We start from the raw sequence: 18,175 nt of genomic DNA on the forward strand, positions 1-18,175 counted from the left end.
AGTCCTGCTCTTACAAATGTTGGCCATGTGACACTGGACCAATCCCTTCATTTCTCTGAGTTTCAGTATCCTTATCTGCAAAACGAGACCAGGAGATCCCTAAGGCATCCTCACAGATTGGAGGGGGGAAGGAGGCTCACACTGTTTTGAAAACAATCTAAGGGGCAGCTAGGTGGCGCAGTGGATAGAGCACCAGCTCTGGAGTCAGTAGTACCTGAGTTCAAATCCGGCCTCAGACACTTAACACTTACTAGCTGTGTGACCCTGGGCAAGTCACTTAACCCCAATTGCCTCACCAAAAAAAAAAAAAAAAAAGAAAAAAAAAAAGAAAACAATCTAGATTGCCTCAGTTTGGTAAATGGTGGCATTGCAGACAAGAGGGATGGAGTGACTCGCTACATGTCACACAATTAGAATGTAGCTGGATTCGGCTGGGTACCAAGGCTGAAAGGCAGCTCTTCAAAATCCAGCATTCCCTCTGCTGCTCCCTCTATAAAAGAAGTTTCTATGAGATGGCGCCCAGGACAAACACCTGGAAAAGAGTTGAGATGAAAGAGGATAACACCAAAGACACTCTGAGGAAGAAGGCAAAAGCAATTCCACCTAAGATTGCCTCTGGGGCTGCATCAGGTTCTGAACAAAACTCCTGAAATCTAGAGTTCTGATTGGAAACCCTGATCAGGAAGGACAAAACCAGGTCATGGGGAACCTTCCCCATGACACCTGTTCATTTGTTCTGTTCATGAAGGGCTACCAATAGCTCGCCTAATCCAATCCATTATGATCTTATAAGCATTTATTAAGTGCCTACTGTGACCAGAAGGCACGGTACTAAAGAATGAGAATACAAAGACAAATGAAAGACAGCTCCTGACCTCAGGGAATTTCTGTTCTGCTGGAGGGAGACCAGGTGTAAATAGATGAGTACGTATGTAGGAGGTCATTCGGCAGAAAGCACTGATGATTAGGCGATTTTAAAAGAATTCCCTGGAGGACATGGCCTATGAGCTGAACCAAAGCACCTTGACCCAAAGGTCAAGGTAAGATCTGAGTTACTTGCATTGTACACTGCAATGGGATTTTCTCCAGAAATGCTTGAGCTTTGGGCTAGAGAATTTTGAAATTTGCATTAAAAAGTTTTGAATTGCCTTAAAAATAAAAGCATAATCGTGGCACATCCTCCCTCCTCTAAACATGTATGTTACCTGCTGTGGGCAAGGTGGGCGTAGGGAAGAAGGGAGACCCCTGCCTCAAATCCACGGTTCTCATAGGCACAAGAGCATGTGTGACCTTGGGTAGTCATAACCACTAGCAGACTCAATTTCCAACATCTAGGGATTGTGATATTTATAAGACAAGGTGTATTATGAGACTCAACTGCAGAGACTCTTTGTAAAGTCCTCCATAAAATAGATTATTTACCTTATACATATTGTCGTTTACTTGGAAGTGATGTCCTTTTACCTTTAGCATGCCAACTCCTTGTTTTCTATCCTCCTCTATGCTAACACAGTGCCTAGCATTTAATAGATGCTTAATAAATAGTTGATTGGTCCATCATAGGACAAAAGAGTTTTCAGATGGTAAGTAATGGCTCTAATTCAACAAGATTTTTCTCCCCTAAATGTATGCGCAGACAATGCATGGCACAGATGACCAACAAATAATGATGAGCCTGGTATCTGTAGGCTAAGATCAAAAAGCCTAAGGAGGAACAACATTTTAATGTCTTCCTAAGGGCTAATCAGTCACTGAAAAACTCCCGAGACTGAACAGAGTTCAAGGCATGGTTACTCCCACAACATGAATAATTGAGACTGGAAGTCCACTGTAATGAGCGAATGGGCTCTGAAACCACTTAGAGTGTGGCTTTGTACAGCTGAGCTGGAAGTAGAGCAGAAGGGTCCCCATACATCATTGGTACCAGCTGGCTCTGTGGAGATGGACTGTGTGATTGCAGATTGTAAGCCCCTTGAGGGCAGGGACTGTCTTCTGCCTCTTTTCTTATCCCTAGCACTTAGCACAGTGCCTGGAACTAGCAGGCACTTAATACATGTTTGTTGAATTGAATTGTGAAATTGGGGAGATTTTGGCACTAACTGCTCTTACATGTGCCAACATTTTCCTTTTATTGGTTGTGGTCTGATTATTAAGACAAATCCAGGAGTCTCTGTGTGACTTAACGGGCTCCTCGGATTGGTTCGTTCCTTATACAAACTACAGAGGAAACTTATTCAGGAGATGCAGGACCTGAGTTTGAATCTTGGACTCAGCTATCTACTAGTTAGGAAGCCCCAGGCATGTCCCTTCACCTCCCTGGGCCTCAATTTCTTAATCTGTAAAATGATGAGGAAGATTGATGTTTCTGTGACGCTTCCTATGGGGACATTTCCCTACACTCTCATCTTGTGCTGACTTTTATGGGTTTGTTCCCATGGAGGTTACCGCTCTCAGGGTTAAATGATTAACCATGTGTGGCTAACTTTCTAAAACTACATCATCTAAATTGGGGAAAGCCACCAAAACTGCTTCCCTTACTAGCTTGATGATCAAAAGTATGCTATGGAAAATGCCATTTACCCAATTATTTATCAATATAGTTTTCAAAAATATGGGTTGTATAAATCACTATTCCCAGGAAATACCCTAACCAGAGGTTGCCAGCCAGCTTAAGGATATGCACATATACCTCTAACTATGAAACACTTCTATCCCAAATTCTTTTAAGAATTTCTTTTGCATCTTGAGTAAAAGTTTAAATTCCTTTTTGTGGTCCTTCACAAATCGGTGTACCTTAAGTGTTCTACCTTAAGTTCACATAACTGCCTGCCATTAGCCAAACCAATATAGTTTTTTTTTCCCCCTGAACACATCATGCATCTTGTATTTGCTCATGCCATAATCTCTGCTGGTTGTCCTTTTTTGCATGTTGACATTCTTTCCACTCTTTAAAGTTTAACTCAAAGGTCAAAACTTTCCATGATTTCCACCATTAGTCATATCCTTGGACTTCAGAGCTTTTGGTTTACAACTCTCCAATCAATCAATCAACCAATCAAGAACACTTGCTAAGGGTCTAATGTTATGTAAAGCAGTAGGCTATACAAGGTCATTGATATAACAAAGAAAATTGAACCATGCTCTGCCTCCAAGGGCTTCCATTTGAATGCCTCAAAAACTCTCACTACATAATATTGCATTTTGTAATGCTGGATGGTCCCAACATGACAGTTCTGCATCTGACATATATGAATTATAACCTGGGGTAAGACATTTAAAACTCTCCACTGCCCAGACAAGTCTCTAAGAGTGAAAGCTGGAAAAAGAGAATTCCTTTCCACAATTCTTTATAATAATTAACTAATACTTTGGACCGCATATGTATTAGAGATGAGCTAAGATGCAGAGATAGAGATAGATGGAGCTTCTAGCTATATGTATAGATACATACACACAAGTATAGTTATGCATTTTCTTTTGTCTTATAAGTCTTAAAGATTATATAAAGAAAGCTCTTATAATTATCTCTTTGCTTGTCTTTGAAGTTTATGGTGTGAGGGACCATTTCTTCTTTTCTTTTTTTTCAGGGCAAAGGGAGTTAAAGTGACTTGCCCAGGGTCACACAGCTAGTAAGTGTCAAGTGTCTGAGACCGGATTTGAACTCAGGTCCTCCTGAATCCAGGGCTGGTACTCTATCCACTGCACCACCTAGCTGCCCCCGAGGGACCATTTCTTATCTAAACTTTGAATCTGCTTCATACCTAGTACAATGTTTTGTCCAATGGATTGTTGAGTAGATGGGTGGATGGATGGTTGATCAAATTTGGTTATATTTTAACTGGAAAGAAAGTCTGAAGTTAGGAGTCAACACTTAAAACCATCTCCAGATTGCAGCTTTTAATGATTTCACTCGTTAATAAATCAGAACCCTGGAAGTTCTCAGGGTAGGCTCCTTCTCTGTTTTTGCCACTAGTTCCTGTATGGGGACTGTAGATTTTCATATATACTTTTAGTCATTTATTTCGTTTTTGTTTTCGTGGGCCAGTGAGGGTTAAGTGACTTGCCCAGGGTCACACAGCTAGTAAGTGTCAAGTGTCTGAGGCTGGATTTGAACTCAGGTCCTCCTCAATCCAGAGCCTGTGCTTTATCCATTGTGCCACCTAACTGCCCCTAGTCATTTATTCTTTAACAAATATGAAGATGAAAATTATTTTAGCTGAACAGTAGATAAATAACTAATTACCATCATTTGAGTAAACTCCCACTATATGCCAGGCACTATGCCAGGAGATATAAATATAAAGAATGAACTGATCCCAACTCTCAAAGATTGCACCATATCAAGGAGTTCTAATCACTTGATTAAACCCCCTCCCCCCCCCCTGTCCTTAATTAAGTCAAAGAATTCGCCCCACACTTGAGGAGGCACTTGGAGGGAGTGGACTCCAGTGTTTGATCATGCTTTACTCCAGTTAGAGCCAGTACTTGCATGGGCTTTTGAAAGCAAGCTGGCCTTGTAAAGGCTTCTCACCTATTCCTAGAAAGACATCAGTCCCTTCTTGGGCACATCTGTGGCCACCCCGACTATGCTTTCAAAGGATGATAGATGATTTCCTTAGCAGGGTAGGAACATTTGCACCTAAGATGCTAATGGTAAAGAAAAAAACACGCCTAATACAGTATAATAAAATTCACCACGTTTGTTGCTGTTGAGCTCCTGCAATGAGAATCTGGAAAAAGAAGAGACTGTGGGAGCTGATGCTCTTGGCAACTTCCCACAGAATGAAGAGGGAAAGAAGCCATATGCTTACAGATGTTGATGTGCCTGTTGCCATGACAATGTCAGTCGCTGTTTTTGTGGCTGTTGCTATGACGGCAGCAGCTGGCTCCAACTCCATCTGTTGTCCTGACTATAGCATCTGCCTCTATCTTCGGTGCTGGGTGTCTCGCCCAGACCCCTTGCCCTCTCCTCAGCTTCTGCTGTCTCTGTGTTTGCAACATCTGCTGATATTTGTCTTTGTTTTTGCATATGCAACTTCATGTACAGTTTGTGTGATCGCCCATTTTAGATGACAATCGTATTTAAATTGTACTCCCTTCAGGGGGCTCAGACTGCATCAAAAGAGGGATGGCTTCCAGAAATAAGGAGGTGATGCTGTCTCTGTCCTCCTACTGAGCAGGCCACAACTAGGGCATTGTCCTTCAGGTCCGGGATCTACATTTTGAGATGGGCATGAATATGCCAAAGAATATGGAGAAGAGTCAGCAAACATCTCTTAAGCACCTCATATGTGCCAGGCATATAAAGAAAGTCGAAAGATAGGCCCTATCTCCAAGAACCTCACAATCTAGAGAGGGAAGAGAATATGTAAAAAAGAAACTGAAAGAGGGAGGGGGAAAGGTACCAGGCTAGCCCTGGGCTCCCTCTGTAAATGGAGGATCTGGAAGGAGATGACCAATGCTCCTTCTACTGTCTCCAGTCAGAGGGAGGGAGGAGGCCCAGGGATCAGGGAGGACTGAGGAATTGGGAGTTTCTGAGTTGATGAAATCTTGAAAGGAGATGAGAAAATAATGAAGTCCAGGAGCTCAGCCACAAAATGGTTTACATTGATATGAAGTTAAAATAGTTGAAAGAACTGGGGATGCCAAAATTACCAGAGTTGGGAGTATATCACAATATGTCTTCTGGTATTTGAAAGACTCTCCTTTTGGATTTATTCTGCCTGATCTCATAGAAATAAATCAGGACTAATGCTTAGAAGTTGGGAAGAGGTAGATGTAGGCTTGACCTCAGGAAAAACAAAATAAAAAAATCCTAATGATTAGAACTCTCCTGAAATATGTCTTTAAGAAAAACTTGGACAACCACTGAATGGGCATGATATAGACGGAGTTGTTGAACAGATGCAGTTCAAATGAGGTCCTTTTTGAAATTCTATAATTCCTTGAAATATCCCTTACCTGTGAAAAGCTGTTTCACTAAAAATGTTTTCCTTTGCCATACTTTCTGTTCCTGACACTTGAATTATTTCCTTAGCAACTTCCAATTTTCCATTGTAGCAAGCCCTAGGGTTAAAGAAAATATGAGTTCTTTTTTAAAATTCTGGGAGAGTCACATAACATACCTTGTAGACCCAAATGACAATTCGCCATACTCACAAGTGCAAAGGTGTGTCTCCGTAGATATTAGCTATGTGTGGCTGAACTTCAAAATCACTTTGGAGTAGAAACTTTACAATGTCATGGTGTCCAAATCGAGAGCAGAAATGGAGAGGTGCATGGTCTTCATTATCTTGGGCATTCACTGTCACCAATACAGACAATGGAACAGGTTATTTTGACTGTTTATTATTCAGTTTCCATGTGAACAATTGCTTAATACCATGCCCTGTGCCCAGGATGTCCTCAGTAAATTCTAATTGATGGTGATTCAATGCAGTTTCAACTCAATGACCATTGATTAACCCCCTCATATGGGTTTCTGTGCTGTGTGCTGGGGCTAAAAAGGATAATGCGACAAAATAGGCACGCTAAACTCCTGCACTTGTCCTCAAATAGCCTGTACTACTCTAGTGACTGGATGTCCCATCCTTCACTTTCCTCCTCCCTATGTTTGAACTTTTTGAGGAATTCACAAAGAGGAAAATGGGCTTATGATTAATGGGTCTGATACAAATCTCTTCAGAAACATTGGTTTTTAAGGGGGAGTTCCTCTAGTTTTAGAGATGTGATTTATACCAATAATTCTTACAATAATACATTTTAAATACTCTTTTAAAAAGGCAATGGAGGTTACTTGATTGATAAGCAATGGGAAGGACCTAGATGGAGGATTGTGAGTCATAATATTACAAAGCTGTACTCTTCATGATTACCCCTAGAACCCTGAAGGGCAGAGTAGTCAGTTGATTTTGGGGGATCCAAATGACCTATTTGAATGCAACTTAGGGAAATGGCTTTCAAAGTGTTGCTATACTGATACAGAGTTGAAGGGTTTCCTCCCCCCCTAGCAGAGTCTCCAGGGAGCCCTACAGGTAGGTAAGAGGATTGTTTACCATATTCAATTTTTGAGCTGATTTCTGAGACTCTGCCTAGCATCACTGGCTTACTATCAGGCCAGATTGGGGTTGGAGTGGATACACATATGCAAAGTTACATCTCACAAATACTGGAGATAGTAACATGCCGACAAGGAATGTTTAATGTGGAAGCCATAGTGATTATTTCACTTTTTAATTTGTGTCTTGAATATTCTTCCCTAGTTTGGGATAGAGATATTGAAGGCTGAGAGATAAGACAAACATACAAGAGCCAAGGTATAAGACCATGGAATGGGGTGACAGCACAAGGGTCATCTCAAACTGCCTGATCTCACTATTTCTAGAACCCCTCCACCTAGATTATATTTACTTTGTGTTGATTTTTTTTACTTATCTGAACCCCTACCTGTATCCCACCTTCCAAATTACAGCAGATATATTTTTTTAATATATTTGGTTTTTTGGGGTTTTTTTGGTGAGGCAGTTGGGGTTAAGTGACTTGCCCAGGGTCACACAGCTAGTAAGTGTTAAGTGTCTGAGGCCGGATTTGAACTCAGGTCCTCCTGACTCCAGGGCCGGTGCTCTATCCACTGCGCCATCTAGCTGCCCCTCAGCAGATATTTTTTGATGGTAGGGAGTCTTTCATTTGATTTTTGGTTTATTCTATTGTGTCATTGTTTTTGTTTCTTGCAGGATGGCGTCTAATAAAACCATTGCTCCAGAGCATCAGCTAGAATGAGCCTAGCAGCACTCCATATGTGCTGGTTGATTGGAATTATTGATGAGAAATAACGTTGCTTTGGATGCTACTGGTCATCACAACATCAAAATTCCATGAACCTATTGTGACAACGCCCATGAGTTGTATGGATGGCACTGAATCAGTCATGCTGTAGATAATTGAATACAACTGCCTTCAAATCTGACTTCCCCAGCTGTCACTGAGCAAATTCAAATAAGGCCAATTTAAGAAAGACTTATGGAACAACTTGTGTATCCCCTAGAAACACTGAGCATAGTGGTAACAGTCTGGCCTTAGAGAGAAGAGGACATGGGTTCAAATTTGCCTACAAAATTTACTAGCCTTGGGATTCTAGACACTTTTTGTCCGAGATAAGTGTCTAGAATTTATTGATGTAGTAATTCATAGTTGGTAGGGATCAGCCTTGTTGCATGGAGCTTCCCATACCGATGAAATTGCGGATCCTCACATCCTCTAAAGGATGTTCTGGGCCATGCAGAGCTCCCTCATGTCGATAATATAATGAATGGAATTCTTTTGGAAAGGCTGCAGGTTGAACTAGGTGACTTGTGCATTTCTATGAAAGGCAGTGCAGTGTCATTGAAAGAACCCTAGAAACAAAGTCAGGAGACTCAAGTTTGAATCCTCCTTTTCTATTCATTACCTGAATGACTGTTTTAGTCACAGCTCCTCTGAGCCTCAATTTTCTTATCTGTAAATCAAGATTATTGTATTGGGTAGAATCTAAGATCATTTCCAGCATCAACACTTGATGATTTTATGACTGTATGATCTCTAAGGTCATTTCTAGCTTTAAGATTCTCAGATTTATAATTTGATAATTAAATAATTATAGGTAATATTTATATAGGGTTTTAAGGTTCAAAACTGCTTTATTCCTAATATCTCCTTTGATAAGTGTTATGGTCCCTGTCCTCTAGATGCTTAAAATTGAACTTGGAAGACAGTATTTATACATACATACATACATACATACATTAATTAAAAGTCTTATTAAGCAGGAAAATTAATTGAGTGCTAAAATATGTACCCTAGATAGTACCAGTGTGTCAACCAGCAACATCCTTGAAGGATCTATTATTCCTTAGCAGAGCTACTGTTTGGTGATGGAACAGTGTCACATACACACACACACACACACACACCTCATAAGCAGCAACAGGAGGAAGAAACATAGTGATTAATTCTTCTCCCTGGGAATGGAAGGCAAGACTAGAAGTTTAGGCACCTACAAAAATCACTGTTGGAATGGAAAAGGGCAGGAGTAATGGGAAACTTTCCAGCTTTGGTTCTTACAATCCATGTTGATTCATTTTGAAATCTGAGTATTAATACATGCTCGGTTCCATGACACATCCTTGAGGCTGATAGTATATTGCAAGTTGAGGTGTTTGTTGTTGTTTTTTGTTATTTTTCTTCTGTTTCTGTTCTTCTGTTTTCTTGCTTTGTGTATGTCTCAGTTATTTTTTGAATCAGAATGAATTCACTATTGATGTTTCTAGGAAGAACTTTGTTTTCTCTTTGTTGTAGAAATGAGAGACAGTGTACCATAACGGATAGGTGCTAGACTTGGAGTCAGGAAGAAGTGGGTAGAAATTCTGCCTCAAACACTTACTAGTTGTGTGGCTCTGTAAAAGTCCCTTAAATCCTATGGCCCTCAGTTTCCTCATCTGTAAAATAAAAGTGGGGGTAGCTAGGTGGTTCAGTGAATAGAATGATGAGCCTGGAATTGGGAAGACTCATCTTCCTAGGTTGAAATCTGACCTCCAACATTTGATAGCTGTGTGACCCTGAGCCAGCTACATGACCCTGTTTACCTCAGTTTCCTCATCTATAAAATGATCTGGAGAAGGAAATGGCAAACCACTCTAGTATCTTTGCCAAGAAAACCCCAAATGGGGATGCAAAATGTTGGATGTGAATGAAACATATGAAAAACACCAACATAAAATAGAAGTATTGGAATAAGTGACCTCTGAAGTCCTATGATTCTAGAATGATAATCTCACAAAGTCTTAATGATTCATGTGTTTGAGTTCTTGCCAGGTGTTTAGCATTTCATCTTCCTTTCAGTCATATTAGATGGCATTACCTCTACTCTGGGGAAACCAGATATAATCCTATGGTATTTACAAATGTAAATCCACTGCCCTTTCATGTTCTTATTAGCACCTTGTTGTAGGAGGTCAGGAGGCTCTGTAGTGAACTCCATAATTGTTTAAAAAGTAGTGAATAGATTATTCTTTGTGACCCATGTTTAATTCTTCAAAGTTTAATTTTCCATTGTCAAACTTTTGAGTGTTTATTTTTTAAAGGAATGAACATTGAAATTGGAATATAAGGTGATTTTTTTTTGTTTTACACTGTAAATTTTCTCTGTTGTGACATTCCTGACTTGATTAATTTTGTCAGATATTTGTGAATTCATTTGGTAAAGTGAGTGTCCACAAAAAACTTCCCAATGACACTCCCATTACCTACGGAATAGGATTTTACATAAAATGGGTCATCTTGGAGAATGTCTAAAAGGTTGTAATCAAAAGAATTTACTTATTATAGTATCTTCCTGGTATAGAGGCACCAAAACCCAAGAATAATATTATGTGGGGACTTCAGTGTTCACAAGAAATGACTGGTTAGTAATCAGTTGATAAATGTGTTTTAAGCATCTACTATGTGCCAGTCAGAAACAATACATATTTTGATTCACATTTCAATGGAAAAATCAAGGAAAATTACTATATAAATGCCTCAAAGTAGCCACACATTTTGTGTTCTGCATTTGAAGAAACATTAGAATGCAGTACTTGGAATCTGGAAAACCTGGTTTCATGGTCCAGCACATTGTAGATGATTGATATCTACTGAATGGCTGGCCAATCCTTGTTAGGTATGTGACCACAAATGTTCCACTTTACTGTCATTGTTACTATCATCACCACCACCACCAGTATCATCATGATTAAAATGGGAAAGGCAATGGCTTAGTGTACAATAATGTCAAATTCAAATAGAAATGGATCTCTGCAGATTGACTTAGAAAACCACAAATTAACATTGTCTATATTTTTTGTGTTTTTATTTATTTTGTTAAATATTTTCCAATGACATTTTAATTTGGGGGCAGCTAGATGTCGCAGTGGATAGAGCACCAGCCCTGGAGTCAGGAGGACCTGAGTTCAAATTTGGCCACAGACACTTAACACTTACTAGCTGTGTGACCCTGGGCAAGTCACTTAACCCCAATTGCCTCACTTAAAAAAAATGACATTTTAATTTGGTTTGTTTTGCCTTCAGGGAAGTTGGAGGTTTGAAGCTGCTAGTTTAACTCCTCTATTGTAGTGAATAGGGAGCTGACCTGCAAAAGTAGGGTCCTGTCTCTGACATACCCTGTCTGTGTGACCCTGGGCAAGTCACACGTCTTCTTAGTGCCCTAGATACTTCTCTTAGACTGTCATTTGCAGAGAATGCTATCCCCATCAATACAGGATGTTATTCATTAGACGTTCCCCAGTGAAATTGCACATCTGTGCCAAAAGAAAATTATTAAAATTCAAGATCTGTATTAATCTTTCACTTCAATAGTGCATGCACTCAAGAAAACAGATCTATCAGATTTCTTGTGTAAGCAATCACAAGGAAGCATGTTTAATTCTGGTGATTGCTCTAAAAAACCTATATTGGTCATGAGGAAGAATTGTTGGATACACAAGAATATCTATTTCCCAAGACACACTAATCCAACCAACACAACCCAAATAGCCATGGGGAAGGAAGGCGAAAAAATGTAGGTGGGGAGTCCATAGAAGCCATGGGAAGAGACAGCTGTCTTTAGACAAATGAACCCAAACAAGGAGACTCAGCACATGGACTTAATGTACATTGATACACCTAAGAAATTGCAGTCAACTAATGGGAGCTATTCTAATATCAAGGGAGGTGGCAGCTTTCGGAATTTAACTGAAAAAACCACAGCAAAATATTAAAACATATATACCATATAAACCTATCCCAAAATACTGGATAATATTGATGACTAGAAGTAAATAATCCCTCTCTCTCCTGTGTATGTGTTTACACACACATATATGTGTATATATACCTACATACATGCATGTATCTATATTGGAGAGATGAATGGATGGATAGGTGCATGGCTGAATAGATGAATAGACAGATAGAGGTGGAGAGAGAGAGAGATCATGGAGAGATATAAAGAGATGAATAGATAGCAGCTAGGTGTTAGAGCGCTAGATTTAGACTCAGATGATTGAGGCTTGACATCTCATGGGCCATTGGATTGGTTACTCAGTCCCCGCTTCAACCCAGCTACATTTTCCTTTTCTGTGAAATGAGAGACTTCAACTCGATAACCTCTAAGGTCCCATGCAGATCTACATTTATTATGTAAGGGATTGCCTCAGCACATTCTGCTTACAGTTGGCTTTCAGTAGCAGAAAAATCCCAGCAATGGAAGCCATTTCCATTTCTTTTTGAACTTATCTAGTTTCATATCATCTTATCATCATCATAGCTGCCATTACCGTCATTCTTATCATCTCTCACATTGGTATCATTTTACATTTTAGCCAGTGTTTTTCTCAGCAATGTTCTCAAGTAGGTGGAGCAAGTGTGATTATCATCATGTTACAGATAAGGAAACTGAGACTTCAAGAAGTTAAATGTTAATTGACTTGTCTATAGTAACCCATCTAATATGTCTCATTGCCAAAATCTGAATGCAATCCCCCTGCCTCTAGGGGCAGAGTTCTTCCCATTAAACCACATCTCAAATGATTACTAGTTGTTCAATTTTCATCTTGGATCAAACTGAAGTGTGATGATATGTGGAAAATGACTAGAATTCAGTAAAGAGTAAAGTTTGTGTGGAGAAAGTTCAGAATGTTGAGCTTCACAATCAATGAGTGTCCAATGGAGGGTCGAGGTAGCTGGTGTAGGAATTTCATATCATTTTTGCCTAAAGTACTTAAAGCCTCCTTCAATGCTCTTTTCTCCTTCGAATTTCATTAGAAACCTTCTTTTCACTTTAGTAACAACAAGTTGCTGTGATCTCCAATGAAAGATTCTGGTATGTTCTTCCCTATTTTGCCACTAGTTCTGACTAATTATAGTAATTAAGCATGAATGAATGAATGAATGAATAAAAAACATTAAGTGCTTATTATGTGTCAAGAAAAGTCTTAAGCATTCGGAACAAATATATGTGTGGTATAGTATATGGGAAGGGCTATTACAGTGTGTGCGGAGACAGAGCCCTGAGTCTGGCATCAGATAACTTGGGTCCAAATTCTGGCTTTGTCCTTCCCTGACTGCACTGCCTTGGGCTTTTGCCTGTCTGGCCTTCAGTCCCAGATGTTCATTCACGACATGACAGCCTCCTACTCCGTGTTACCCAGGATTCATCTCAGTAGAAGAGCAGTCCATGTTCTCATTCATTTTTTACACCCTCATGCAACCCTTGAGAGACTCAATTTGAGGAGTTCCAGTAAGAAATGAGGAGTATCCCCTCCTACATGAGAACATGACTGCTCTGCCAGCTGTTCATGCCACCCTTGAAATTGTTTTGTATTTACGTTTTGCATCTTCTTTTTTTTTATTTTGGAGCAACTGAGCAAAGCACTAGATAAAGAATTGGATTTGTGATCAGAAAGATCTGAGCTCAAGCCTCACTTTGGGCACACACTCAGCTATGTAACCTTCTACACATAACAGCCTCTCAGTGGCCATGGGCCACTCACTCAGGAGCTCCAGGGCTGTCGCTAATTCCTGGGAGTTCCCTTTGCCAGGGGAATCTTGAGTCCATTCTAATTCCAACTGTATTAGCTCATATAATTATAGGTTCACATGTTGTTTACTCCTTGAGATTGGAACTGTTTAGCTTCTTAGCACGGTTCCTGACCCATAGCAGTCAATTAATCAATGCTTGTTGATCAACTCATTGATCAAAATGACAGAAAATGGGTGGCAGCTGGGTGGTGCAGTGGATAGAGCACTGGCTCTGGATTCAGGAGGACCTGAGTTCAAATACACCCTCAGACACTTGACACTTACTAGCTGTGTGACCTTGGGCAAGTCATTTAACCCTCATTGCCCTGAAAAAAAATACAGAAAATATAGAAAACATTGTTAGAAAAAATCTGGATGGGCACACAAATTTCAAAGACATCCTATACCATAGTTTTGCTTTTTTTTTTTGCTTTCGGACATAATATTATTGCTATTGTCATTATCATCATCTTCCAAAATCATCACTTATTAGCTGAAAATGTTAAAAGGTTGCTTCGAATGACAAGAAGCTGATTTTGAGGGCAACTTGCTTTCCTAATTGATCTTCTCAATGAACTTTTGGTAGGAAAGAACACTGTCCACATGGAATGCCTACACCCAGACAGGCTTCACAAAATGCAGCCTCCATTCATTTCACAGGAAAAATTCCTTGCCAGGCTGCTGCGTGTCACAGGGCCTGGGTAAAAAGATCAAGGCCTCTACACCGATTGCGGCATGTTGCCCTCTGATCACATCTCATGCTGACCAGTGTCTGCAGCTGAAAATGGCCTTTTTTCATCTTGATGAGAAAGGAAAATCACAGGACCTCACTTTGCAGTGTGTGGCCACCACCGGCTAGTCCGTACTCCTTGGGGGAAGGGGAAGGGGCATGGCCCTTTGCTGGGGTCACTCAGAGAAGGGTGACCAGACACTTAAAACAGAGACTGAGGATGGGTGGGTCTCCAGATCACCCTGAACCTCAAGGCTATTTTCAGAATTACAGTTGGATCATTTTATAGCTGGAATTTATTTTCATTCTAAAGTGTTTGTGACATTCTGGGTTGCCATGACAACCCCCTGTAAATACCAGGTTTCAAATTGTACTCCTTTACGGGTCATTCATTTCATTTTCCCCTTCGTACATTTTCTGTGGCGAAGGTCCAGTCCAAACCAAATCATCTGGAAGCTTAGCCCGCTTTTCAGAATAAATGAACTGGCGAATAATAAGCGCCAGGCCCCTCTGGGCAGGAGGCCCGCGGCTCCTTCCGTGTATTTTTTGCAGAAATGGTTCAGCGCAAACAGGTCTTAAATATCAAGGTTATGCTGGGGGTGGGGGGCGGTACTTAGAAATCTGAGTCGGGCCGGCTCCACATTTTTAAAAATGAGAGAGTGGGAGGCACATGATGAATGCACAAGTCTTAGGGAAGATGTTCAAGGGAGGTGGTCTGATATTAGGAGGCGGGAGGGGTGTGGGTGCCTTCTCCCTTTCAGTCCTTTTGGCAGAAGGATTGTTTGAGCCTAAGGACGCGCCCTTCACAAGTGACATTTGTTCCAACGTCATGAGCAGGGTAGAAGGCTTGAAGCTCATTTTAGTAATGGACAGCAGAATGGATGCAGTTCCTGAGCTCAGTGAAAAGGGGAGCTCTTGGAGGGTAGGCATTGTTGGTTTCATCCAGGATTTAGTATCGCTAGAGTCTAGCGGGGAGCCTGACATTTAAGCCCTTTGTCTTGACTGATTATGTGATTGAGAGGAGAGAGGACAAAGGACAATGGGTATCTGTTGATTGACTAGCTGATTTATGGAGAGAAGCAAAGCTCTACTCATTCTCATCTAGGTGGGGCTGCAGTGGATAAAGCACTGGGCCTGGAGTCTGGAAGATCTGAGTTCAAATCTGGCCTCAGACACTTCTAGCTGTATGACCCTGAGTAGGTCACTGCACCAGAGAACAAAATGGCAAACCAGTCCAGTACCAAATAACAAAAACAAAATAAAACCTCAGGGACAGTACAGTCTACGAGGTCAAAAAGAGTCAGACACGACTGAAATGATTGAATGACAACACTCACTCTCCACCAGAAAAATGAATGGCTCCCAACCTCTCCACCTTCCCCCCACTCCCGAACATGATCCCCTCTATCCAGGAATGGTGTTCTATGTTCATTGCAACACTTTAACAAACATGACACAACATGGAAAGCCACATTATCACCATTTTACACACCCACGCACACACCCACAATACACACATGCGCATGCAAGCACACACACACACACGCACACACACACACACACACACACACACACACACCCCATTTTCTTTTGCTAGAATAACAATAGCCTTGGTCTCCTTTCCTGTTTTCTTCTCAGGCCGGAGCTTTGGGCTTTCATTAGGAAAAGGTGAAACCACTGATTAGTTGGATTAACTGGAAATCCATCTGCACTCGGGAGCAAGAAACTGGCGGTTGGCAAGGTCCCCCAGTCTTGTCCATCTCCGTCATGTAGAGTAAAGGCCAGGATCCTGTCCAGCTGGTTTCTAATTAGGTCCCTGGGGGGTCAGTGGAGGAAGGCTGGCTTCTACAAGCCTGAGGGGACTTCATAGCAAGCCAATCAACACTAAGGGAACTTGAGTCCAAAGCAGGGCAGGGGTGGGCCGCGCTTGTCCTGCTTCTGCTTCTGCACAATGGTCACAAAGGGCACAGAGAACTGTCCAACGCTAACTAGATTTGCCCCATGGCCTTGGAATACCTTCCCACTTTTTCACGTTAAAAACAAAACCCAAACCAAATAATGTGACCTCTGGGAGCATCCTCAGGTTCCCACAGTTGTCAAATCAAGAAGGAGGGAGGCTTCACAAAGTCAGGCAATAGTTTGATGCATTTTAAAAATGGAACTCAAGAGGTCTCAACTGACCCACAAGCATTTCTTCAGCACCTGTCATGGGCCAGACTCTGGTGAGTGTGGCCAGGGAAGGGGGGTGGGGGGTACAAGCCCAGCCAAAATGTATTTATGAAGTGCTGACTAAGGGAAGGCACTAGGGAATAAGTACTGGAGAGAAAAAGGAAGGTGGAAACAGTCCCTGCCTTCAAAGACCCATTCTCTAGTGGGGGAGACAATGTCCTTTTCTCCTCCTAAGCTGCGATTCTTAATGTTTCTGGGTCATGGGCCCCTTGGCATTCTAGAAAAGCCTTGGGACCTCTTCTCAGAATGTTGTTAAATGCATAAGATCTGGTGAATTGGCATACAGAGGAAAGTGAGTATACTGAAGGACAAGTCACAAAATATTTTCTGTTCTTAGGGGCATTGAGTGTTCTAAAATTCAAGATTAAGCTGCTCTGAAATGTTCCTTTGACGCCAGGAAGGGGAAATTAAGTAAATTCTGGACATAAAGCCTTTGTATGGAAGGTAGCATGAAATAGGGGCTAGGAATTTGGATTTAGAGGCAGACTCCAATCCAAGCTCTGCCACTGCTGGCTGTATGACCTTGGATAAGTCATTAACCTCTTAGTACCAAAGGCAACTTTGAGAAGGGGGCCCCTGCTTTGTTAGAGGAAGTCATTTATGGGGAGCTCCAGAAATAAATGTAATTTCAGGGTCAGTCAAAGAAACTTAAAAAGAAAGAAACTTCTAAAAAACAGGTATAGCAAAATCAGTCTGATTTTTTTTTTAACAACCCAATGCTAGTACAATTTATAAACTACCATTTTAGTTTTCTGTTGGCTAAAAATAACACCTTACCATCTGCTTTGCTGCCTTCTTCCATCAAGAGTTTTGCAATATTAAGGAATCCTTTGGCAGATGCTAGGTGGAGGGGCCGATCTCCAACTTCCCCACTTAGATTCACATCGGCGCCAAATTTCAGCAGGAGACGTGTGACCTAAAGACACCATTCATTTAAATCAGATATTAGAATTTTTAAAATATAATGAATGGAGGAATGTAACACTTTTAGCATTCTCGGAGAAGAGTCTTTGTAATACCTAGAGATATAAAGAGTCTCTCATTCTCTCTGAGTCTCAGTTGGGTTTTTTTCCCCGTAATTAAAATGGGGGGAAAATCTGCTCAATCTGCTTTGGAGAGACATCTTGTCATTCAAGGGAAGGGAATGGCTGCAAAGGTAAAACCTTTGTCTTGGGCAATGCAAGGGCTGGGCAGGCTGGTCCTCTCTGGTTCCCTGCAGTCTGGCTCTTCCTGAAAGGCAGCTCCGATTTCTTTCCAGCCAAATCTGGGAGGCTTTCCTCATGCCTCACTTTTCTGTTCTTTGGATCTTGGTCACTTTCATTCCTCCACGAAATCTGAGTTCTCTGTTGAAATCTCATTTGGCAGCTCCAAGGGGTTTTATTTGTTCGTTGTTCAGAGCAGACTCCAGCACTTTGTACCATCCAGGCCTGGATGAGTGCTCAGAGATCATCTCGTCCAACTCCCACGTTGTACAGATGCGGAAACTGAGTCCCGGCGAGGTTGGGGTGGCTTCAAGCAGGTAGGACAAGGGAAAAGCAGAGAGCCTGGCCCTGGTACATCATAACAGCACAAGCGTCTCAGATCCCCTCCCAGAGAGCTTGGATGACTTCCCAAGTTTCTGCAGAG

At 41.3% G+C, this 18,175-nt stretch overlaps 1 protein-coding gene across 1 annotated transcript in view; it reads right to left on the reverse strand.

The window, feature by feature from the left end:
- The window catches only part of LOC122726597 (serine/threonine-protein kinase TNNI3K-like), a 329,911-nt gene that overhangs the window by 223,396 nt on the left and 88,340 nt on the right, over positions 1-18,175 (reverse strand). Inside the window, 3 exon segments of the mRNA XM_043964423.1 lie at positions 5,962-6,066; positions 6,160-6,304; positions 17,327-17,465. Of these exon segments, the coding sequence (XP_043820358.1) occupies positions 5,962-6,066; positions 6,160-6,304; positions 17,327-17,465 (389 nt within the window).

The sequence above is a fragment of the Dromiciops gliroides genome, chromosome 4 (assembly GCF_019393635.1).
Source record: "Dromiciops gliroides isolate mDroGli1 chromosome 4, mDroGli1.pri, whole genome shotgun sequence".
Classification (NCBI taxonomy): Eukaryota; Metazoa; Chordata; class Mammalia; order Microbiotheria; family Microbiotheriidae; genus Dromiciops; species Dromiciops gliroides.